This window comes from Lontra canadensis, unplaced genomic scaffold, assembly GCF_010015895.1.
Source record: "Lontra canadensis isolate GAN:19392208 unplaced genomic scaffold, GSC_riverotter_1.0 scaffold227, whole genome shotgun sequence".
Classification (NCBI taxonomy): Eukaryota; Metazoa; Chordata; class Mammalia; order Carnivora; family Mustelidae; genus Lontra; species Lontra canadensis.
In genome coordinates, this window is record NW_022631221.1 from 630,161 (window position 1) to 654,283 (window position 24,123).

General features: G+C 42.5%; 1 protein-coding gene and 1 pseudogene across 2 annotated transcripts in view; one reads left to right on the plus strand and one right to left on the minus strand.

Annotated features, from left to right (window-relative positions):
- Positions 1-720: 720 nt before the first annotated feature.
- EXD2 (exonuclease 3'-5' domain containing 2) overlaps positions 721-24,123 on the minus strand; it is a 51,478-nt gene continuing 28,075 nt past the window's right edge. Inside the window, exons 3-9 of one of the 2 annotated variants that reach the window (XM_032849390.1) lie at positions 23,482-23,738; positions 19,637-19,763; positions 12,334-12,665; positions 11,214-11,320; positions 10,826-10,961; positions 5,639-5,995; positions 721-2,455 (exon numbers count right to left, since the gene is read on the minus strand). In XM_032849390.1, coding sequence (XP_032705281.1) covers positions 2,239-2,455; positions 5,639-5,995; positions 10,826-10,961; positions 11,214-11,320; positions 12,334-12,665; positions 19,637-19,763; positions 23,482-23,738 — 1,533 coding nt within the window. In that variant the 3' untranslated portion in view covers positions 721-2,238. The remainder of the gene's footprint in view (positions 2,456-5,638; positions 5,996-10,825; positions 10,962-11,213; positions 11,321-12,333; positions 12,666-19,636; positions 19,764-23,481; positions 23,739-24,123) is intronic. The other variant, XM_032849391.1, reaches the window with a different exon arrangement.
- On the plus strand, positions 18,328-18,600 carry LOC116862216 (annotated as a pseudogene).

The window sequence follows — 24,123 nt, forward strand, 5'->3', positions numbered from 1 at the left end:
TTTACTCCTTCTTTAGACTCATTTCTGATGAACATACACTGCAATAAATACTTCTTTTATAATATGCCTGCCCTAAAATATCTCATTCGAGGTCACCACTGTCAGTCTTTGGGAAAGGGTGCTAAGGGCTGACTCAAGAGAATGAAGAGTCAAATCCACACAGTAACTTCTGAGAAGGGTGAGAAATCTTGTGTGCCAGTCTAGCCTCCTTTTCTACGGTGGCTCTTGGCTCTGGGCTTTGCCCACAGCTCTACTGGAAAATCCATTCCTTCTTCCCACAGCAACTACCGCACCTAAATAACCTCATGTTTCTCCCCTCTTAGCATGAGGATCACAAGGAAGGAAAATGAAAGCACCCTACTCCCTGTTTCAGAGGAAGTTTCTCTGGTAACCCTATCCAAATGGCCCCAAATCAGCTACACAGATTTGGAAACGTTAAGTCATCAGTTACGTTCAGGAACCATATATAAAAGCCCTATTTCTCAAGACTGACTATAAAACAGAATCTGTGAGTGCCACCTTGTGGCAAGCCTGACCACTCTAACGACCACCCGTCATGCCCCATGGTTCACCCCTGGACTCCGGAGCATGGGGTCCAGCCACTGAGCACATGGCCCACAATGACCTACCCCACTGAACGTACGGTCCTGGAAGAGGCTGGTATTGTTCATCTTCAAGGATCTCTAGTTCAGAGCCCAGAAATGCCGGTTTGGGGGCAAGAGGGCACGAAGCGGCGGACGAACAAAACGCACGCCCGTTTGCGGACGCTTCGCTGATGGGCTGAAGCTCCGCTGTGCGTGGTACGTCGTGGCGCACGCCGTGCGTGGTACGTCCGTGTGCGTGGCACGTCCATATACACGCTGTGCGTGGTGTACCTGTGTGCGTGTCAGGCTTCTGCCTCACGGCAGGGACGCCAGGGGTGAATATCTCCTCCCCCAAGAATATTTACTGATTTTACAAAGCTGAGAAGAAAAAAAAGTTTTACATTTACAGTCAGTGAGCTTTGTGCTTCAAAGTTTTATTTATCAGTGTTACAGCAACCATCACCAACTTGGGCACAATTTCAAAACGGCTTCTGTTGGATTCTGGCCATAAAATCACTAAGTTTGTTACGATCTTGTCAAGTAAAAAAGCTCTCCTCGTACTTTAGAAAAACTGCTAATCACTAATAATTTATGCTCAAAGTGGTGGCTTCACGTAAAGAGATGGAACACCACTGTTCTGAACATCTAAGTATATGAATTAATCTCAGAGTCCCACACACGAGAGCGGGTGGAGAAATCCTCGCAACGCAACCCAACCAAAGGACTCCAAGAGAGAATTAAGTGTTGAAAAGAGGTCAGTATTACAAATCGGAAGGAACACAGAACACGGAAGGGACGTGACACTGATTCTGAGAGTAGAGAATCTTCCTCTCAGAAGGAGATTCAGCTAGAAAACCTTGCAGTTCTGGACAGGAGGATTGCAATGAATAGACAACAAACAGCACGAAAGGGAAAGCGAAGCAAATATCAAAGTTCTCTTGAGAGATGATGCTTGTACCTCTTTTTGCCCCACCCAGTTAGAAGGCCTATTTCCAGAAAAGGATTTCCTCCAGTGTTAGGGTGGAAGCATATGGCAGGAAGTCGCTGCTTTGGTCCTGGCTGTGTAAAGGGGAGCATCCTCAAGTATGGAAATAAACCGAAGTGACCTAGATGGGATGGATCTTAACCAGGTGAGATGTGGGAGAGCATGAAGTTAAGGAATTTATAATTATGAGCTTGAACTGGGGAAATGAATCTGACTCCTGTTCACCTCTCCAACTTCTGCAAGAATTTCTCCTGTCCTAACCCAATGAGATTAAAATACTTGACTGCCCCTGTTTGAGAAAAAACAACATACTGGGCAGGGAATAAATGTATTAAAAACCTGAGCGTCTTGACAAGTCACTTCAGGGGAGAATCCTTCATCTGCTGTCTGCGCACAGGAAGCAAAAGAAGGAAAGTAAAATAAAGGCCAAGGCCCTTTTGTCCACAAAAAATAAGAGGGAAGCAAAAGGAATTCTCACTCTGCCCAAGTAAAATCCAAAACCGTAAGCTCCCCCTGAAGCAACAGCCCGCCTCCACCAGAAGCATCCTGGGATTGGCGTGGGTTAACATTCCAAGTTGTGACACTAGGCTCTGACAATTAATGACACAGGAAGAGGTGACCTTCCCACCTTGGCTCAGCTTCCCAGCCATCCTGGGAGAAGAGCAGCTCTCACGACAGCTTGATGGGAAGGTCTTCCCCGTATTTCCGGAGCAGCTTCTGATGGTTGTGGTCCACTGACCACTGCTGGGGCAGGTGCCTGGGCTGCATGGAGTCCAGGAAGTGCTGACGCCAGCGGCTCTCCAGCTGCATGAGGGAGCGCAGCCCGCCCTGGCTGTGGCACTGCACCACCTTCAGCCCATGAGGAATGTAGTTTTCGTTGGAAATCCTGGCAAGACACAAAGCACAAGGGTCTGAGGAAGACAAGCACAGGACGGTGTCGCAGACGGCTCCAAAAGCTGTGGGCCAGGGGGCTGCCACAACGGTAGATCAGGAGGTTGCTGGACTTCTAAAGGTTGATTACTTTAATGCTTTTTAAAAAATTTTATTTATTTATTTGAGAGAGAGCATGTGAGCACGAGCAGGGTGTGGGGTGGCAGAGGCAAAGGGAAAAGCAGATTCCCCGCTGATTGGGGCTCAATCCCAGGACCCTGGGGTCATAATCTGAGACAGAAGCAGATGCTTAACTGAGCCACCCTGGCGCCCCCTACTTTAATGTTTTTAAAGCATCTTTCCTACATCTGCCATTTTAAGAAGTTTGGACATACTGCACACAATCTGACAGAAGGTATTTGGGGATTCTGAGTTATATTTGTGGGGAGGCCACTGCCGGAAGCTCAGCCCCCACTACAGGAGCCGCACTGTCTGGCTGACAATGAGTGAAGAACGTTGGTCTTTTATTTACTCCGGGGTTACTCAGGTACCAGCTTGTCCTTCTCAACCATACTCATACTCAGTATTTATATGGGGCTGCTAAATCACCCTGCGTGTTCTTGTGTTTCAAACGCTGGAATACCTACATGTAAAAATGCAAGGTGGGACATTTCTTTAGTGCCTCCTTTCTCACAGGAAGAGTGCTAAACCATACAGCATAGGCAGTAGTCAGTGGTGTTGAATAGCATTCTACGGTGACAGATGGGAGCACCACTTGTGGTGGGCATAGCATAACCCACAAACTTGTCGAATCACTGTTGTACACCTGAAACTAATATAACACTGTGCATCATGTGTCACAATGTTGTGTCAGCTACGCTTCAACTTTTAAAAAATTGAAATTAAAAAAAGATGGGGGCGCCTGGTTGACTCAGTCAGTAGGACATGTGACTCTTGATCACATGGTCATGAGATCGAGCTCCACGTTGGGCCGAGAGATTACTTTAAAAAAATCAACAAATAGGGGCACCTGGGTGGCTCAGTGGGTTAAAACCTCTGCCTTCGGCTCAGGTCATGATCCCAGGGTCCTGGGATCGAGCCCCGCATCGGGCTCTCTGCTCAGCGGGGAGCCTGCTTCCTCCTCTCTCTCTGCTTGCCTCTCTGACTACTTTGTAATCTCTATCAAATAAATAAATAAAATCTTAAAAAAAAATCAACAAATAAAAATCTTGGGGCACGTGGCTGGCTCAGTCAGTAGAAATGCAGCTCTTAGTCTTGGGGTTATAAGTTCAGACCCCATGTTGGGTGTAGAGATTACTCAAAGTCTTTAAAAAAAAAAAAGCCAAACTATATCCACGAGAGATGTGTTTTGGTCCCATGAAATACTCAATTGTGTAGCCGGTGCTGTTTAATGGGAAGATAAATCCTTGCCCTCTTCCTAACTAAGCAGAGAAGTCTTAAAAGTCCTCGGATGTCCTGCAAACAGTGCTTTTACCTCCCGTGAGTAACAACTACTTTTCCGGAGAAAGCCCCTACCCCATGGACTCAGTTCCCCTCCTTGCATTCATACCCCACTCTCATTCCTCCCTCCCAACACTCCCTCCCCCATTCCAGCAGTACCAGTGCCCTCCAGAAATCTGCAGCCACCTTACTGCTTAGCTGACAAGTATCCCTAACTTGCCTACCTTCCCCCAAACAGCTTCTTCTCAGCCCCAGACAGCTCAGTCCAGCATCCCTCTATCCTAGTCAACAAGGTGATTGGTTAGAAAGGTCTGTGACTGAAAGGGGAAGTTTAGTTGTGTTAGCAAATACATCTGGGAATTGGTCGGAGGAACCATTCTCATTCATTTCTCATTGGACCTTGGCAAGTTACTTAACTTCAACCTCAGGGTAGCTAACATAAAAAATAACATCTATGCTACAACCTCACAAAATAGTCAGGAAGAATCAAAATAGGACAAAACTCATTAGTACTGTTTTCTAACTTCGAAATATTTAACAAATGCAAGATATAATGCTAACAGTTACCAGTAAGAAATCTAAATCCTATTTCAAAGGGTTGTTAAGAGAAACGATTAAGACAATTTATAGAAAGTTTATTAGCTTGGGTAAATAGAGCAGGATAACTTGGGATGCCTGGGTGGCTCATTCAGTTAAGCATCCACCTTCAGCTCATGTCCTGATCTCAGGGTCCTGGGATCAAGTCCCACATCGGGCTCCCTGCTAGGTGGGGAGCCTGCTTCTCCCTCCCTCTGCCTGCTGCTCCCCCTGCTTGTGCTCTCTCCCTCTGACAAATAAATAAAATATTTTAAAATATATTTAAATATAAGACACCTACAACCATTTGTTTGATAAATGTTTGCTGCAATCTTTAAGATTCTGGGGTCATGAAACTGAAGTACAGGCAAGCAGCATCACTCTCACAGTTTTGGGAACTTAGCAGTGCAATTCTTTTGGGCTCTAGTACTCCTGGAAAAGTGGTAACAGGAAGCAAAACTGGAGCAGGGGGCCCAGAGTTTCTTTCACCTCAGCCCTGTACCCATTCATTTGTCAGGGCCATCGGCTTCTCATTTAGGAACACTGAATTAAGTCATGAGTTCAACTCTGTACTCATGGGGAAGGAGAGGAAGCAAAGGAAGGAAGGAAAAAAGAGAACAGTATGAACGGTAAGACCAATTGTGGCCAGTATTCTATTCGGTGGGCCAGTACCCTGAATGCAGATGAGACAGCAAGCATGAATCCATTGGTCTCAGTTCCCACAGACCTGGATGAGGTAAGGGACACAAAGCCATGTACACTGTACTCAAAAGCAACTTCAGAGACTTGGGGTTATTTTTTGAGTATTATTTCCATCTCCTCTGCTGACTTCAGGATTTACTTCTGCACAGAATCTCTAAGGCAGAGCTCCACTGCATTTGAACTCATCTGCTCATCATGAAAATGGCTGGACAGAGACGACCCTGAAGGGTCAAGGACAGAAGGCAAGTCTCCTATGGAAAGGAAACTCTCACATCGATTCTTCTATCCCAGCCCCATGGTATTTTAAGCCATTAGATACTCAATGGGGTAACAGGAGGCTATGCTCTGCACCTAAACGGCTCTTGGCCCCTGCCTGACCGGCATCCCCGCTAAGCAGGCGGAGCTAGTGCCCCCAGGATGTCCCCCAATCCCTTCCCAGACCGGGAACTGTACACTGTACCTTGTCTCCAGGCTGGCGGCCTCCTGAAGCATCTCCTCCGTGACTGTGTCTGTGTTGTAAAACTCTCTGAGCGCCTGCAGCAGTTCCACCTTTCGGTGAGCGGGCAGGCTCTCTGCGTTGAGCAGGGCCCTGGCCCCAGACCGTACCTGCCGGCGCTCAGGATCTTCCAGCAGGCGCAGCCCCTCCTCAGAGCCGATGGGGGCCTGGAATTCCCTGGCCAGCTGCTGCTTCAGGTGGTTGTCATAGTAGTTAGAGACGGCGTGACAGGAGGTACAGAGCAGCAGCACGTCGTGGGAGTTGTGGTCTTTCATCTCAATGGGGAAGTGCTTCCGGTACTCGTGCGGAATCACGTTCTTCCTGCCAAGCCCACCCAGAGGCAGTGCTCATTAGCATCGGACACAGAACGCAGGTGGAGCTAGCAGGCAGGCGGCTGGGATTCTCATCTGGGCGTAAACAGGATGGAGAAGCCTGGGGCACCACAACCCAATAGAGACTACATAAAGGCAATACTGCCTCTTCCACTCTTGGCCTACCTACCTACCTGAGCCTTAGTTTCCTCTCCCCGAGGAGCAAGTTCATACCACGTGCTAGCAAGAGTCAGCGGAGGGCCAAGGCAGAGGGAGGCTAACAACAACCTTTGCAAACACTGTGCTCCCAGAGAGGAAAAGTATCAGAGAAAAATTCAGAAAAAAAAAATTCTAATGACCTTCAACATCTGGAAAATAACTCTCTCAAAGCACGTAGCAGGTCCCTCTACTCCTGAAATTTTGGAAGCCTGGTGACTTAAAAAAAAAACCAATTTTCTCATCTGAGGAACCCCTTACTCAAACTATTTCCAGGCTCATCAAGGCCCATTGTTATTTTCTAAGGAAAACTGAGCTCTCAGGAAAAACTCTTGGCACACAACTATTTGTCTCATTTTGTAAGAGGAGAGTAGAAGAGTGAGTTACTCTACTGAAGGCAGGGAGTAGAGCCAACATGTACCTTCAGGTCATCCAAAAACAGGCATACCTCATTTTACTGCACTTTGCAGATACTGCATTTTTTACAAACTGAAAGTCTGTGGCAACTCTGCATTGGGCAAGTCTGTTGGCCTCATTTTTTTCCCCCAACAGCATTTGTTCACTTTGTGTCTCTGTGTCACATTTTGGTACCTTTTCCTTATTATTATATTTTTGTACGGATGTGTTATCACTGTCCTAGGAGTCACTAGAGTAACTGATTTGGGAGGCCATGAATCACGCCCACATAAGACTGAGCACTCAATAGATAAATGTGTGTGTTCTGACTGCCTCACCAACCGGCCATTCCCGTGTCTCTCTTCCTCTCCTCTCGCCTCCTTATTCCTTGAGATGAAATAATATTGCTCTCAGGCCAATCAATAACCTACTACAATGGCCTCTAAGTGCTCAAGTGAAAGGAAGAGTGGCATGTCTCCCACTTCAAATCAAAAGCTAGAAATGATTAGGTTTAGTGAGGAAGGCATGTCAAAATCCAAGACAAACCAAAAGCTAGGCCTCCTGCTCCAGTTAGCCAAGTTGTGAACGCACAGGAAAAGTTCTCAAGGAAACTAAAAGTGCTGCTCCAGCAAACATGTAAATGCTGTGCAAACAAAACAGCCTTACTGCTGGTATAGAAAAGGGTTCATGGTCTGGACAGAAGATCACACCAGCCATACAGTTATCTTAAGCCAAAGCCTAATCCAAGCCAAACCCAAACTCTCTTCAATTCTGTGAAGACTGAGACAGGTGAGGAAGCTGCAGAAGAAAATTCTGAAGCTAGCTGGGGTTGGTTCAAGAAGTTTAAGGAAAGAAACTATCTCCATAAACATCAAAGTACAAGATGAAGCCCCAAGTGCTGATGGAGAAGCTCCAGCGAATTATGCATAAGATCCAGCTAAGATCACTAATGAAGGTGGCTATACATAGGAGCAGATTTTCACTGTGGATGAAACAGCCTTCTTGCAAGAAGATGCCATCTAGGATTTTCATAGCTAAAGAGAAGTCAAGGGGCGCCTGGGTGGCTCAGTGGGTTAAAGCTTCTGCCTTTGGCTCAGGTCGTGATCTCAGGGTCCTGGGATTGAGCCCTGCATCAGGCTCTCTGCTCAGCATGGAGTCTGCTTTCTCCTTTCTCTCTGCCTGCCTCTCTGCCTCCTTGTGATCTCTGTCTGTCAAATAAATAAATAAAATCTTAAAAAAAAGAGAGAGAGAGAGAAGTCAATGCCTGGCTTCAAAACTTCAAAAGCCAGGCTGACTCTCTTGTTTGGGACTAATGCAGCTGGTGACTTTAAGTTGAACCCAGTGCTCATGGACCACTCCCAAAATCCCAGAGCCCTTCAGAATTATGCTAAATCTACTCCGCTTGTGCTCTCTAAATGGATGACGGCATATCTGTTTACAGCATGGTTTACTGAATATTTTAAGCCCACTGTTGGGACTACTAATCAGGAAAAAAAAATTTCCTTTTCAAATATTACTGCTCGGGGCACCTGGATGCCTCATTCAGTTGAGTGTCTACCTTTGGCTGAGGTCATGATTCCAGGGCTGTGGGACTGAGCCCCACATCAGGCCCCCTGCTGTAGAGAGTTGGCTTGTCCCTCTCCCTGTGGCCCCCAGCCCCTACTCATGCTCTGTGCTTTCTCTCTCCCTCTCTCAAATAAACAAATAAAATCTTTTTAAAGTAAAATAAAACATTACTGATCATTGAGAGTGCATCTGGTTACCCAAGAACTCTGATAGAGATGTACAATGAAATTAATGATCTTTTCAGGTCTGTTAACACAACATCCATTCTGCAGCCCATTGATCAAGGAGTAATTTTGATTTTTAAGCCTTATTATTTAAGAAATACTTTTCATAAGGGCTATAGCTACCATAAATAGAGATGCCTCTAATGGATCTTGGCAAAGCAAACTGAAAACCTTCTGGAAAGGATTCACCATTCTAGATGCCATTAAGAATATTCATGATTCATGGGAAGAGGTGAAGATACCAACATTAATTAACAGGAGTCTCTAGCCCTTATGGAGGACTTTGAGGGGTTTAAGACTTTGGTGGAGGATGTAACTACAGATGTGGTGGAAATAGCAAAAGAACTGGAACTAGAAGTGGAGCCTGCAGGTGGGAGTGAATTACTGCAACTGTTTCATCCCACGATAAAACTTATAAGGATGAGGAGTTGCTTCTTGTTGAATGAGCAAAGAAAGAGGTTTCTTGAGATGTGAAGACTACTGAAATGACAACAATGGATTTAAAATATTATATAAACTTAGTTGACTAGACAGTGGTAAAATGTGAGGACTCTCCATTTTGGAAGAAGTTCCACTGTGGGCAAAATGCTATCAAACAACATCACATGCTACAGGGAAATCCTTCATGAAGAAAAGGTTCATCAATATAGCAAACTTCACTGTTGACTTATATTAAGAAACTGCCACAGTCACCACCCTGATCAGTCAGCAGCCATCAACACCATGGCAATAACCTCCCCCAGCAAAAAGATTACAACTCACTGAAAGCTCAGATGTGGTTAGCATTTCTTAGCAATAGAGTATTTTTATTTATTTCTTTTTTTAAAAAAAATCTCTATACCCAACATGGGGCTCGAACTCATGACCCCAAGATCAAAAGCCACATCCTCTACTGGCTGAGCCAGCCAGGCACCCCAGAAGTAAAGTTTTTTGTTTTGTTTTGTTTTATATAGAGAGTGTGAGGAGGGGGGAAGGGGTAGAGGTAGAGGGAGAGAGAGAGAAGCTCAAGGATGCTCCATGCTCAGCACAGAGCCTGATGCAGGGCTTGAGATCACGATATTGAGATCATGACCTGAGCCAAAATCAAGAGTCAGATGCTTAACCGACTGAGCCAGTCAGGCGCCCAGCAATAAAGTATTATTTTTTTTTAATGTATTTTTATTTATTGATTTATTTGAGAGAGACACAGAGATAGCAAGTGGGGAAGAGAGGGAGAAGCAAGCTCCCTGCTGAGGAAGGAGCCTGACATGGGCGTTGATCCCAGGACTCTGGGATCATGACCTGAGCCAAAGGCAGATGCTTAACCGACTGAGCCACCTAAGCATCCAGCAATAAAGTATTCTTAAATGAAAGTATATACATTGTTTTTTTAGACCTAACATTACTACACAACTAACAGTCCAGAGTATAATATAAACATAATTTTTATATGCACTGGGAAAGCCAGAAAATTCATTTGACTCACATTTTTTTTTTTAAAGATTTTATTTATAGGGTGCCTGGGTGGCTTGGTTGTTAAGCATCTGCCTTCAGCTCAGGTCACAATCCTAGGGTCCTGGGATCAAGCCCTGCATTGGGCTTCTTGCTCAGCAGGAAGCCTGCTTCTCCCTCTCCCACTTCCCTTACTTGTGTTCCTGCTCTTGCTGTGTCCATTTCTGTCACATAAATAAATAAAATAAAATAAAATAAAGATTTTATTTATTTATTTATTTATTTGAAAAAAGACAGAGCATGAGTGGGTAGGAGCAGAGGGAGAGAGACAATCTTAAGGAGGCTCCATACCCAGCATGGACCCCGATGCAGCTTGATCTCATCACCCTGAGATCATGTCCCGAGCTGAAGTCAAGAGTTGGCCATTTAATTGAGCCACCCAGGCACCCCTAAAGATTTTACTTTTAATTAATCTCAACAGCCAACATGGGTCTTGAACTTACAACCCCAAGATCAAGAGTCGCACACTCCACCGACTAAGCCAGCCAGGCGCCCCTGACTCATCCACTTTATTGCGGTATTTGCTTTATTACGGTGGGCAGGAACCAGACCCTCAATATTGTACTCCATGAACAGTATCAAGGCTCAGAAAGTTGTGAGCCACTCATGGGAGGATTATAAGGACACATAGAGAAAGGCAGCTTCTGAAGGACACGGGTCTCCAGTCTTTCATGAGCAAAGGGAAACCACTTTCTTTATAGCAAACTGTTACTGAGAAGAGTGTTGCATTCTTGAAACCAAGAATGGGGCTCAAGACAGGCAGGAGAGCCTGACAACAGGACCATACAGATGGCAGAAATTCTCAGGAGAACTGAGATGACCCCTATGGACATGTCTTTCAGCCGAAACTGGCAGATTCAACCAAGACCCCTGAGGGCTCCCCACGTGGCTACAAAGGCAGCTTCCATGAGAGGCAGACCATCTGGGTGGCTGAACCCCACACTCACCGAATGTACGAATCTTTCTTGCCACAGACTACACACAGGTTCTCTTTAACCATCAGGTAATAGTCTCCCGGAGATTCAGGTCTTCCTGCGGGTTCAAACTGCAGCTTGACCACAAAAGGCTCCTCGCTCACCAGCTCTGAGAGAAAAGGTGAGAGACCAGCATTTGCCCACCTGTCCCTCAGGAAAGAAGTCCCACCTGAAATGTTCTCTGCAGCGTCCTGGCAGAGAGCACGATTTTGGGGTTTTGAATAGCCATGTCCCACTTGTCTCAAGGTCGTTCTGCCTTCTTGTGTTCCTCCTGCCCCTTGCCTCTCTGTCTCTCTCCCCACTCCTGCCAATACCCACATGCACCGAAATGCAGATGCAAGAGGACAGGTGAGTCTCACACCTCCAATGCCTTTGTCCAGGTACCACTGAGCTTTCCTTCGGTCACAAGTGCAGAGGGGCTGTCCGTCAGGAGCATGGAGGAAGCAGTTGTCATACAGAGGGGATTTTCTGCAGGGAAAGGAGAGATTAATAAAACTGGAAACTACCTATGGATCAAGGTAGCTTGATCCATGTTGTCTTCTGAGTGTATTCTCAACACGAGGGTCCAATAGTGTATTTATGGAAAGAAAACAAATGGGGCAAAAAATCTTGATTGTTCCTCCATCGTCATGGGGCTAGGAACTAAAAATGAATTTGTTTAGCTAGTTTTTATATTTATGAAACAAGGAGTGAGTTGGGTAATATATATACAACAGCTCTGTTGTGAAAGTGAACAGGAACAGAGCACCAAGAACACTGCTCTACAGAGTAATCATTGGGTCAAACAAAGTAAATTAAAATTAAAGAACTTCAAGCTAAAGTAATGAGGGCCACATGGGTTTATTTCTGGTTCATACGCAATACCGGCTTCAATGTAATCATCCAGTTCCTAAAGGCACTCTGCTATAGGGACCAAGCTTCCACTCCAAAGCACTTATTAGTCATCTTTCTGCAACAGAGGCGTTAAGTTGTACAGAAAAACTCTCACTGGTTAGAGAATAATATTGGCTTAGAGCTGGATGCCTTTCTGAATAATCAAACACCAGATGAACAGGAAACCAGATGATGCATTTCTCCTGGAATGTACGAGGCGATTCATGCTATTCCTTTCCGCAGCTATCCTGAGCAAGCGAGGGGTGATACCCTCATTTATAACTGGAGAAGTTACAGGGCTCAAATTGTACCAGGATCAGCGACAAAGCTAGGTTAAGCTCTCCTTATGGGCACTCAATTCTAAAAATTAGAAAGTAAAAGGAGGGGAAAAGGAGGAAAACACATAAATAGACCAAAGGTTAGCTCTAAATGTCCTTGAGGGAAAGAAAAAAAAAAAATGAACCCCTGGGTGGGGATTAACCCCTTGAGCACCTGTCGTCCTACTACACACACTATCTTCTCCCCAGACCTAAGATGAGGCATCATGCCTTTTGCTGGAGGCTGGGCCCCTGCATCTCTCTCTACCAGACAGAGAACAACTCAGTTACCTGGCCGAATAGCCCACCCCCAGGGGCTTTCTTTTATGCTTTCTGGGGTCTTTCCCTTGGTGGCTGCCTGGCGTCATTCCATCTGTCTTAGACTTCTTATTTCTTGGCTTCTGCTGAGCTTCTGCTGCTTCCCCATTAACCTCTTCCCCCAGTCGGCTGAGTCCTTTGCTTCGGAATGGGATGTCTACCATATCCTGGCAATTTTCCAAGACTTTTCTCCAACCCACATGGTCATCGTTTGCGTCCACAGTTGAATTCCTAGAGAAAGGGTATCCAAGAAGATGGAGAAAGAGAGCCACTGAAATCTGGGCATCCCTGGCAGCATAAATCACCTGAAGAGAAAAGTCAGAGATCAGTGGAATCTGGAAGGCACACCAGAGAGAGCAATTTCCAAGTCAGTCACAAAGACACAGACAACCTTCAGGATTCTAATTCAAGATGTACAATACCTGAAGCACTGTGTACTTCTTAAAAACCTTTTATGATGAAATATTTTGCACTATATGAAAGTAAACTGAATAGTATAATGAATCTTCATGTTTCTTGTCTATGTTTATAACTAAAATAGCTAAAATAATGACTTACTTTGAATATTCAAAAATCCTAACCTATACAAACCAGTGAAGTTTCTTTCTGTTACCAAACGTGATGGACAGACTTTTCTCAAGTTTGGGTAAGGGAAGTCCCCACAAGTGTGACTACTAGTCCATGAAATTCACTTTGGAGGTAGCCATCATCTAGACCACCTGAAAACAAGATTCACTGAGAGGTCTGTGTAATTGCCAATCAGAAACAACCTGCCATACCTATTAATAAGATGTGGAAAACAAACAGGTTTCAAGCATGGGCCTCAAGTCAAAAGTCACAAGGGCTCATTTCTGAAATGAATAAATTTCAGATTATATGGTATAATCTACCATAATAATAACAACAGTAAGTCACTCTCCCAAACAACTTGACAGGAAAGCTGGTCATAAATAAAAGTAGCCAAGACTATCATTAAGAGCTTTTCCCAAAAAAGGGAGAAAAGACTTTAAAATTCCTTTAATTTACCTTTAGTAACCAAGCCTGGTAAATAATACTATTAGGAAGGTTTTATTATGCTTTTAGAATAAAACAGGTTTGGATAAAATTTTCCATCTAGACTCAACAATCTATACATCTACCACCCGGCTGTCTCCCACTGGAAAAAACTGTGTTTGAATGTGAAGAGTTTAAAGTGTTTCCTAGGGGCACCTGGGTGGCTCAGTCAGTTAAACGTCTGCCTTCAGCTCAGGTCATGATCCCAGGGTCCTGGGATCGAGCCCCACATTGGGCTCCCTGCTCTGCGGGAACATGCCTCTCCTCCTGCTCATTCTCTCTCTCTCTCACATAAATAAATTTTTCTTTTAAACTGCTCTTTTAACAAACTGTTTTCAAATGATAAGGAAACCAAGGTACTTTCAACAGAAGCTGTTGAGACAACTGGATGACCACATGTGAAAGAATGAAGTTGGACTCCTACCTTATGTCACACACAAAAATGAACTCAAAATGGGTCATAAACCTAAATGTAAGAGCTGAAACCTAAGACTCGTAAATGAAAACATAGGAGTAAATATTCATCACCTTGAGGTAGGCAATGGTTTCTTAGATACAACACCAAAAGTGTAAGTGATAAGCGAAAAAATAGATTAACTGGGTATCATCAAAATTAAAACCTTTTTTGCTTCAAATGATGATCTCAGTCAAATAAGTGAAAAGACCACCTGAAGAATGGGAGGAAATATTTACATATTATATACCTAATAAGGGACAAGCGTTCAAAATATATGAAGAACTCTTAGAAGTCAACAGTATAAAAACAACTCAATTAAAATATGAGCAAAAGGGGCGCCTGGGTGGCTCAGTCATTAGGTGTCTGCCTTTGGCTCAGGTCATGATCCTGGGGTCCTGGGATCAAGCCCCACATCAGGCTCCCTGCTCAGCAGGCAGCCTGCTACTCCCTCTCCCACTTCCCCTGTTTGTGTTCCCTCTCTCGCTGTGTCTCTCTCTGTCAAATAAATAAAATCTTTAAAAATAAAATAAAACATGAGCAAAGGATCTGAATAGATGTTTCTCCAAAGAAAATATATAAACAGTCAACAAGCACATGAAAAGATGTTCAGCATCATTAGCCACTAGGGAAACGTAAATCAAAACCACAATCAAATACTATTTCATACTTACTAGGATGGCTCTAATCAAAAAGATAGACAATAACAAGAATTGGTGAGGATGTGGAAAATTTGAACCTTTATATATTATTGGTAAGAATATAAAATGGTGCAGCTACTTTGCAAAACAGTCTGGCAGTTCCTTAAACAGTTAAACATAAAGGTTATGACTCAGCAATTCCACTCCTAGGTATATATCCAAGATAAGTAAAAACATATGACATATGTCCACATAAAATTTTATACACAAATATTCATAGTGGCATTTTTCATAACAGCCAAAAAATGAAAGCCATCCAAAACTCCACCAATTGACGAATGGATAAATAATATGTAGTATATCCATACAATGGACTATTGCATAGCAATAAAAACAAATGAACTACCAATAAATGTTATAACATGAATGAACCACAAAAACATGAAAAATTAAAAAGCCAATCACAAAAGACCATATATTATATGGTTCCATTTATATGAAATGTCCAAAATAGACAAATCTATAAAGACAAAACGTAGATTAGTGATTGCCTAGTGTTAAGGTATTGTGGCAGGGGATAGGAAGTGACTGTAGGATGGGGAGTGACTGTTAATCACTACGGAGTTTCTTTTTGGGGTGATAAAAATGTTCTAAAATTAGATAGTGATGATGATTGCACAACTCTATAAAAATACTAAAATCCATTGATTTGTACACTTTTTTTTTTTAAGTGGGCTCTATGTCCAACATGAGGTTTGAACTCAGGACCCTGAGATGAAGAGTCACATGCTCTACAGACTGGGCCAGCCAGGTACCCTGATCTGTGTACTTTAAATGTCTGAATGTTATTGTATGTAGGTGATACCTCAATAAAACTGCTAAAAGAAACAAACCAACCAACCAAGGCGCGAAGAAGTGACTTACTCCTAGTTACAGAAAGTCAGAAATAGCTGCAGAAAACAAATTCAGAGAATTTGACTCCCAAAACTCTCTTACAGGATAATGTTAACCTGAAGATACCAGCTAAATCTTTCCAATAACAACATTTTGGAAGGATGAACAAGTGGTGACCAACTCAGCAAACAAGAGAAGGCTAAAATCTAGGCCTATGGGGGTGGTAAGCCAAAAATCCAAGAATCAAGTCAATTTGAGCCACAGAGAATGGCAAAGCATTAGGAATGGGAAGCACCAGGTGCTTCTGTGAAAGTAAGTACAAGCAGGGGTGAAAACAAGAAGATAAGGTGAAAGCTTCCATAAAGAACACTTAGGACTCTTAGACCCTCTCCTTTATACCCCAGGGGTGGCAATGACTCCTTCTCTAATCCCAGAAGAGCAAAAGTTTAAGTCATATAATGGCTGATTCACAGAGGATCTAGATCTAGTAACATCAGGCCTGGCGCAGGGTGGGGGCAAAGTGTCACCTGGAAAAGGGATTATGGGAAAGTGTACATATGGCTCGGTGAAACTACCAACACCTTTCCCCACTCAGCAACCAGAATATAAGCAGAGGGGCTTATACCTCTTGGGCAGAAGACTAGATGATTCATCTCTGGAGAAACTGAGTAGCCTGAGGAAAAAAGAGTTTCAGTTACTGACATGTGACTGTAATCTATAGGTATTGATAATAACGCCCAGTGGTCCAAAAGCCCTGGCTCTATTTGCTATGTTCTCAACCCATTTCTGAAAATTCAAATTTAAACATGATTTTCTGTATTTTCTAAAATCTCATTAAACATTATGTTTATAATTAGAATGAAATAAACAATAAACATTATTGAAATAAAGAATGAACTGGGGCACCTGGATGGCTCAGTAGGAAGAACGTGCAACCCTTGATCTTGGGATTGCGAGTTCGAGTCGCATACCGGGTGTAGAGGTTACTAAAGAAAATAAATAAACTTAAAAAATTTTAAAAAAAAAAGAATGAGTCAGAGTCTTTAGGAATTCTGAATTCTCACAATAATAGGGATCACAAATCTGGCTTTAAGATTGGTAGCAATTACCTTTTCCTCCCCAACTTTTTATTTTAAGAGTTTTCAAACCCACAGAAAAAGTTAAAGAAGCATAACGCCAACTGACATTCACAATCGTCAATGTTTATCACTTTATAATATGGACACCACACACTTTTTTTTTGCCTGAACACATTTCAAAATTAAGTTGCAGCGACTATGATACTTCATCTCTAAATGCATCAGCGTGTACTTCTTAAGAACAAGGACATTCTTCTACATGGCCTCATGATTACCACACCCAAGAGCTTTAAAAGTGACAAAGTACAATGATACACAGTTCTATTCGAACGTCTCCAATTGTTCCACACGTCTTTTCAGATGGTGCAAGATTCTGGATTTTTAGTAAACTTCTAGAACTGCACAACCCATCACCACAAGCAATGTTAAAAAAACTTCCATCATCTCAAAAAGAAACCTAATACCCTGTAGCAGTCATCCTCGACGTCTCTCAGCCTTAGGCAACCATTAATGTAATGTTGTCTCTATAGATTTATATATTCTGAACATTTCATAAAAATAGAATCTGATGTGATATTTTCCAACTGGCTTTTTTTCACTTAGCATAATGTTTCCAAGATGCATCCATGCATGTACCATGTGTCCTTTGTATTTCTGAAAAATACTCCATTGTAAGGCTATACCACATTTTACTTATTCATTCAATAGTTGATGAGCCCAATCAACTTTTTAAGGTGTCTTTAAATATGAATGGACAGCCAAGGATCTAAACATTTAAGAAAAATATTTCATGTGAAAGACAAAGACCAAATCAAACATTTCAAATAAGGAACTCAGAGGAAAATGAAGCAATACAGGAAGAAGAAAACCTCAGAAATCTTTAATACTCAAAGATAACAGAAGTTACTGTATCTCTTATACAAAAACAAAGTTATTTTAAAAGCAAATATTCAGAGGAGACCAAGAATCTCTTGTAACTTACAATTATGATAGGAATAATTAAAAATTCAATAGAAATGTTAGAAGACAAACTTGGGGAAATTTCCCAGAAGGTAAAACAAAAAACACAAAGAGAGAAAATATTTTTCTTAGGAAATCAGAGAATCAATTCAAGGGGGTCCAACATCTAAATAATATGAGTTCTAAAAACAAAAGGAGGGAAATTTTCAAAGAAATATTATGAGACTAATTCTCTTAACTGAAAGATAGATTGAAAGGGTCCACTGGCTTCTAATACTAAAATGAAAGATAGCCCACGCTAATGTATACCATCATGAATTTTAAGAACTAAGAATAAAGTGAAGATTCTCCAGAAAGAAAAACAAGTGACATGCTCAGTATCAATACCGGAAGCTCTAAGATAGGGAACATTACCTTTGAAGTTCTGAAGGAAAATGATTTTCACCCTAAACAGCTGTACTCAGCAAAAATATCAGTTCACAGACAGGCAAGCCATTATCTTTTCAGACATGAAGGGTGTCACAAATGAACTTCCTATGCTCCCTCTCTTAATGTACTCCAAGACAAGAAAGGGAAAAGACATGGAATTTGCAAGACAGAGGATCTACTCCAGAAGAAAGGTGATAGGACTCCCTAGGCTGATGGTGAATGCAGATTCCAGGGTCAGAGCTGGGCAGCAGCTCTGGAAGCAGGATGACGAAGGACTCTGTCTGGAAGGGAGGGCTCCAAGGGAAAACAAAAGGAGTAAGTCACCTCACGTGTCTGAACCGGCCAAGAAAAGATATAGGGTTCCATTAAAGAGTCCGGGCTTAAAACAGTTAATAGGTAGATAGAAAACAAAGCAAATAGCTTTTTGGCCACCAATCTGCTTTGTGTGGCTCTTGCCATGTTTTCTCATAAGACTTTCAGAAATAAGTGATTCCCGGCCAAGAAACAAAAGCAGAATCGTCCCATTCCCCAGTGGATTTGGGTGAAAACTGGTAATAAAATCAGGTACAACTCCAAGAGGAGGCACTGAAGAAGAACCAGGCTGGGTCTAGAAGGTGTCACACATCATGAGGTGGCACACCTAGTTGGCACCACATATTTAATTAAGCTGCATGAAGACCATGTGTTCTATCCTGTCATGGCCGACAGACATGTTTTAGCAGGGAAATGATTTTTCTCTGTTATTATGCCTCTGCACCAGTAGGCTGGTTCAGTAATAAATGTGAGAGTTTTCAGCTCTACTGCTACTGGGTTTCTGATTTGTGAAGTACTGAATTCCCCCTCCTGTCAGTTCACACATAGCACTGTCCTACAGAACTTTCTGCAGCGACAGAAATACACCCTTGACAACCAAGTGTGTAAAATGTGGCTGGCTAGGGGGCGCCTGGGTGGCTCAGTTCCTTAAGTCTGCCTTAGGCTCAGGTTATGATCTCAGGAGTCTTGGGATCAGGGTCCCCAGTGAGCAGGGTATCTCCTTGTCCCTTGCCCTTCCCCCTACTTGTGCTCTCTCTTTCTCAAATAAATAAATAAAATCTTAAAAAAGAAAAAAAAAAGAAAGCAAACAAAAGTATAAATTATTACTCACAAGAAAACAAAAAGCTATATAAGAAAAAAACTGTAGCTTCCTATGTGGCTCAGCTATAAATAATATCAATATAAGTAGATACTAATCTGATAAAAATGATGATTTACCTATATTGGGAAGATATGGAGGGGAAAAAGTATTTATCTGGGGACAGAGGAATTACAAGAGTACTAAATCATTTCTTCCATTGTAAGAAGTCAAAAGATAATATGAAAAATAATAAAGAGTAATATATGCATGTAATTTAAAAATATAACGGTAATTACCAGGAAGAAATGAAATTGGTTACCATTGAGTGGGAGGAAGACAGAGAACCACTAACTGTTTCTTATAATAAGTCTTATAACACTCTGGTTTTCTAATTACGCATTTGTGTTCATAATAAAAAATTACATTTTCTGAAATGCCTGGCATATAGTAACTGCTCAAAAATATAGAACACAATAGGGATTCTTACTCTGTTACTTAAGTACCATTTATAAACCACGGACCAGTTATCTTCAGTGAGTCTCTTCTCAGGTATTTCCACCCAATACTTATATTTGAAGATTACAATGACAAGAACAACTATACTTCACAAGCAATGGCTCTTCCATTCTTCAACTACTCTGACAAGAAGTACCTGGTCCTCAGTAAGATTCTCAGCATCCCAGTTGCTGCAACGAAGCAGGAGGGACTTGTCAAGCGGAAAGTTCAAAACCGTCTCAGCAAGTGATTTCAGGCTTAGCCCATTACAGAGCAAATTGTTTCTGCAAGAAATAAGTAAGTTGTGTATCAAAAATGGGCAAAAGAAGAACAGGCAAATCAAAAAAGACATTTACTATACGGGGCGCCTGGGTGGCTCAGTGGGTTGAGCCTCTGATCATGATCTGGTCATGATCTCAGGGTCCTGGGATCGAGCCCGGCATCGGGCTCTCCACTCAGCGGGGAGCCTGCTTCCCCCACGCCCCCGCCTGTCTCTCTGCCTACTTGTGATCTCTGCAAATAAATAGATAAAAATCTTTAAAAATATATATAAAGAAAGAAAGAAATGGCCAATACACAGATAGACGGCAGACACTCAAACTCACTAGACATCAAACAAAATAAAATAAAAATTATAAATAATTTATCAGCCTGCAGATTTAAAAAAACAACTACATCTACTATTGTTGGAGCATGAAGAATCAGTCTAATCTAAAATTCATGAACTGTCCATTTTTACAAGCTTTACAGAAAATAGTTTAACAATAAAGAGCTTTAAAAATTTTGAACATGAAAATTCTCTGATTCACGAATTCCACTTCTAGGAATTTATCCTATGGACAAATGTGCATAAGATGATCTTCACTGCAGCACCATTTATATAGGAGCAAAGAATTGGAAACAATCTAAATGTCCATCAATAAAAGGCTAGTTAAATATCTCTGCAATTAAATTCCATACAGCTATTAAAAATAAGGATGTGGATGGGGGCGCCTGGGTGGCTGAATCAGTTAAGCATCTGACTTCTGGTTTTGGCTCGGGTCATCATCTCATGAGTCCTGGGATGGAGACCTGCAGTGTCACTGCCCTGCTCAGCAGGCAGTCCACATGCTGATTCTCTCCCTCTGCTCCTACCCCCCACTCACCTGAGTGCTCCCTCTTTCTCTCTCTCCAATAAATAAATAAATCTTTAAAAAAAAAATAAGGATGTAGATCTACACTGATATGAAAAGATACCCATGACATATTCGTTAAGTAAAAAGAGACTGTGGGAGAAAACACATGTTGTGGTCCCTTTATGTTAATATATATACCACGTTCCAGATGTATGTGTGTGAGTCTAGGTATGAGAGAGACAAAGCACAGAGATAACTAGAAAGATATCAATCATATGTTCATGATATTATCTCTGGGTATGGGACTTATGGTGATTATCTATCTTCTTTACATGTTTCTTTATTTGCATTGGCTAGTATTCATGTAATTACTTTTCAAATTTGAAAAAATGGTAATGGCATTTTCATTGAGCAGGTGAAGGTACAAAAAAACCTAAATAATCTTTCTGTCCTTCAAATACTTTCTGATTAAAATAGCTTCAGGGTGGCAGAAAAAAATTAATTTGTCCAAGGTTTGGAGATTCCAAACAAGAAATAAATGTGAAATTAGGAACACATTGGTCTACATAAGTGGTGCTAACTTCCTGGCTACCAAGTGAAAGACCAGAAGTTTTAGAGCAGGAGGTTTGGAGGTGGGGTTACGGTAAGCAGGACTCCCTTAGGAACCGTAGGAAATGAAATCATTATAATGATGAAAAAAAGGAAGTCTTTTCCTACAAAAACCAGCAGTAATTGATGGATTTCATTATCCCCAAAAGGCGCCACTGACTAAAAAGTAGAAACAGGTCCAGACATACTTAGGGAAAAATACATAATGTCTTGGTTCAATTAAGTGAAAATTAAGGCTTTGGGAGACATAAAATCTCTTTTGTTTTGTTGGAAACTATAAAAGTAATGAATGCTTATTATTAAAAGTACAGACAACAGAAAAGCATCACAGGTGGAAAGTAAAAGCCTATCACCCCATACTTCCACTCCTTGGGAATATTGACTCTTACAGTAGGCTGTGGCCGCTCCAGACCTTTTCTATGCACAGACAGACAGATGGTTAAGCGGAGGAGGAGATAACATGTTTTTGGCATTTGTTCTGTTTTTTGCCCTACAACTTGCTTTATTACTTAATATATCAGAGACTTCCATCCATGATGATAAGTATAAATGTACTTATTTCATTCTTCTTAATAGCTGTGTAATTTTTCAAGCATGGTTATTCCATAATTCTTGAAATCATTACCCCCGGCGAAGGACAGTACTTCATTTTCAAGCTACTTTATTCCATTTAGGTCATTAGTCCTTTTTTAAACGTCATCTATGGAAAGGTTGTGCATTTCTTGAGGATTAATTAAAGACAAGAGGTCATCTTTGCCATTTCAAATTTTCACTAGGAAAGATTCCAAAGTCATATACAACAATCTCTACAGTAAATCATCTCTGATTAACATTTAACACAAAAGATAAAGAGTGAGAGCTGAACACAGCAGTACACTGCAGTGTCTCTGTGAGATACACTCAAAGTGCTTCACATAGTTTAACTCTTGAGATCCTCACACCAATCCTGGGAGGTGAGAACCCAATTATTGCCGCAGAGGGAAGTGAGGAACAGCCACTGCACAGCCCACTCCAGGGTCAACTCTTAGCTCCTACACCCACCGCCTCTAACAGCAGAGAGGGACAGTGGACACCTCCGGGGAAGCGGTGCCTTGGGAGGGTGGGGCGGAGGGAGGCCTGGCAAGAGGCGGCTGCTGGGGTGACACTTCAAATACTTTCACAGATTTAAAATCCTTTACAGTAAGTATGTTGATGTATTTCTTGAAAACTTGATGCTTACCAGAGTTGCATTTACATAAGCCAAACTACTAAGCTAAAATAAAATTCCATTTTATACTAAAAAAATGACAAGATGAGATTTTAATCAGGACTTCTCTTACTTTATCATATCCTCGGAACTTTCAATGTCTGGCATTTGAGGCAGGGAGAGAGGCTACCTCACTCCACTTTATTAAAACGAGGACACCCACCCACGCACACACTCAAGCATATGAAGGTCATTGCCAATCCCTGAAAAACAAGTTAGAATAGAATTTCCATAAGAATAGAATTAGTCTGTCACTGCTTTTAGCCTAAAGCAGGGTTTGCAAACTCCAGTGTCTATCCGGAGGAGTTGGGGTTACAATGGATGGCAGAGGTGAGGACTGTGGCAATTAAACAGAGCATGGGCATCTAAGGAGGCCAACTGCTCCCCAGCAACCGTTTCCATCTAGAACCCCTGACCTCACTTAGTCAAATCATCTGATTTTTCAAAAGCCCCAAATACAGACTTTTACATTAAATCTTCTGGATTTAAACCAGAAATTCCCAAAAATATCATGGCGGGGGGAGGGGGTGCGGAAAAAGCAAAAGCACGGGAAACCTGGGTGGCTCAGTCGGTTGGGTGGCTGCCTTCGGCTCAGGTCATGAGCCCAGGGTCCTGGGATCAAGCCCTGCATCAGGCTTCCTGCTCAGCGGGGAGCCAGCTTCCCCCTCCCCTCTGTCTGCTACTCTGTGTACTTGTGATCTCTCTCTCTCTGTCAAATAAATAAATTAATTAATTTTTTAAAAAAAGCAAAAGCAAAACATGAAGCCCTGATTTAGCCACTGGTGCAATCAGTTTTCCAACCTGTAGCTTACGGAGACACCTTATCCACGTTTCCCCTACAAAGACCAATCCTAGGTAACTAAAGTTTTCTCATAAGTTGGAATAGTCCCTCACAAATTCATATGCATCTCAGAAGCCTCTAGGCTTCTTAAAAAACTCTGGATGCTTCCTTACTGTTCTCAGTACTCCAGACATCTTGCTAAGACACTCGCCCTGCGGCTCCAGGAACCCCAGCAGTCATACGGACCCTACCTCTGCCTCACGGCTAGGTACCGGAGGTCCAGGCACCCCTTAACCATGGGGCCGTAGTCCTGCAGGAGCTTGCTGGCGTCTTCTGAACATCCTACTCCGACTTTTAAAATAGTGCCATCTGCCAAGATGTCCAACAAAGTTTTTGGTAGTGTTTTTCCTCCACGGATCAGATTTGGCAAGCGAACCAAGACACAGAAGCCGCTTGGGGAGGCCATTTGAAGGAGTGACAGAGGACAGGCTTTGCCTTCCGAATTCACCTGCAACAGAGGAAAACAGGGCCACAGGTCATGCCTACCACAGCAGCAAGTACAACATGAAACTGGCAAAAAAAAAAAAAAAAAAAAAGTCTAAGAGGGACATCCTTAACTTCCCAAAGAAAGTGGCTGGCCGAATTTTGGTTCAGATCCAAGGTTGAGCCTATGCTAGCAAATGCAATGGACTCTGTGAAGCTGTAGCCTAAACAAAGGGGCCCCAGCGTGAGCCTGAAATGTGAGCAGCTGTAAAGACTGACACAGAGGACAGCTGGCTGAGTCACGGGAAACATGCTGGTTTTAAAAAGTCTAAGTGAGAGGGGCACCTGGGTGGCTCAGTGGGTTAAAGCCTCTGCCTTCGGCTCGGGTCATGGTCCCATGGTCCTGGGGT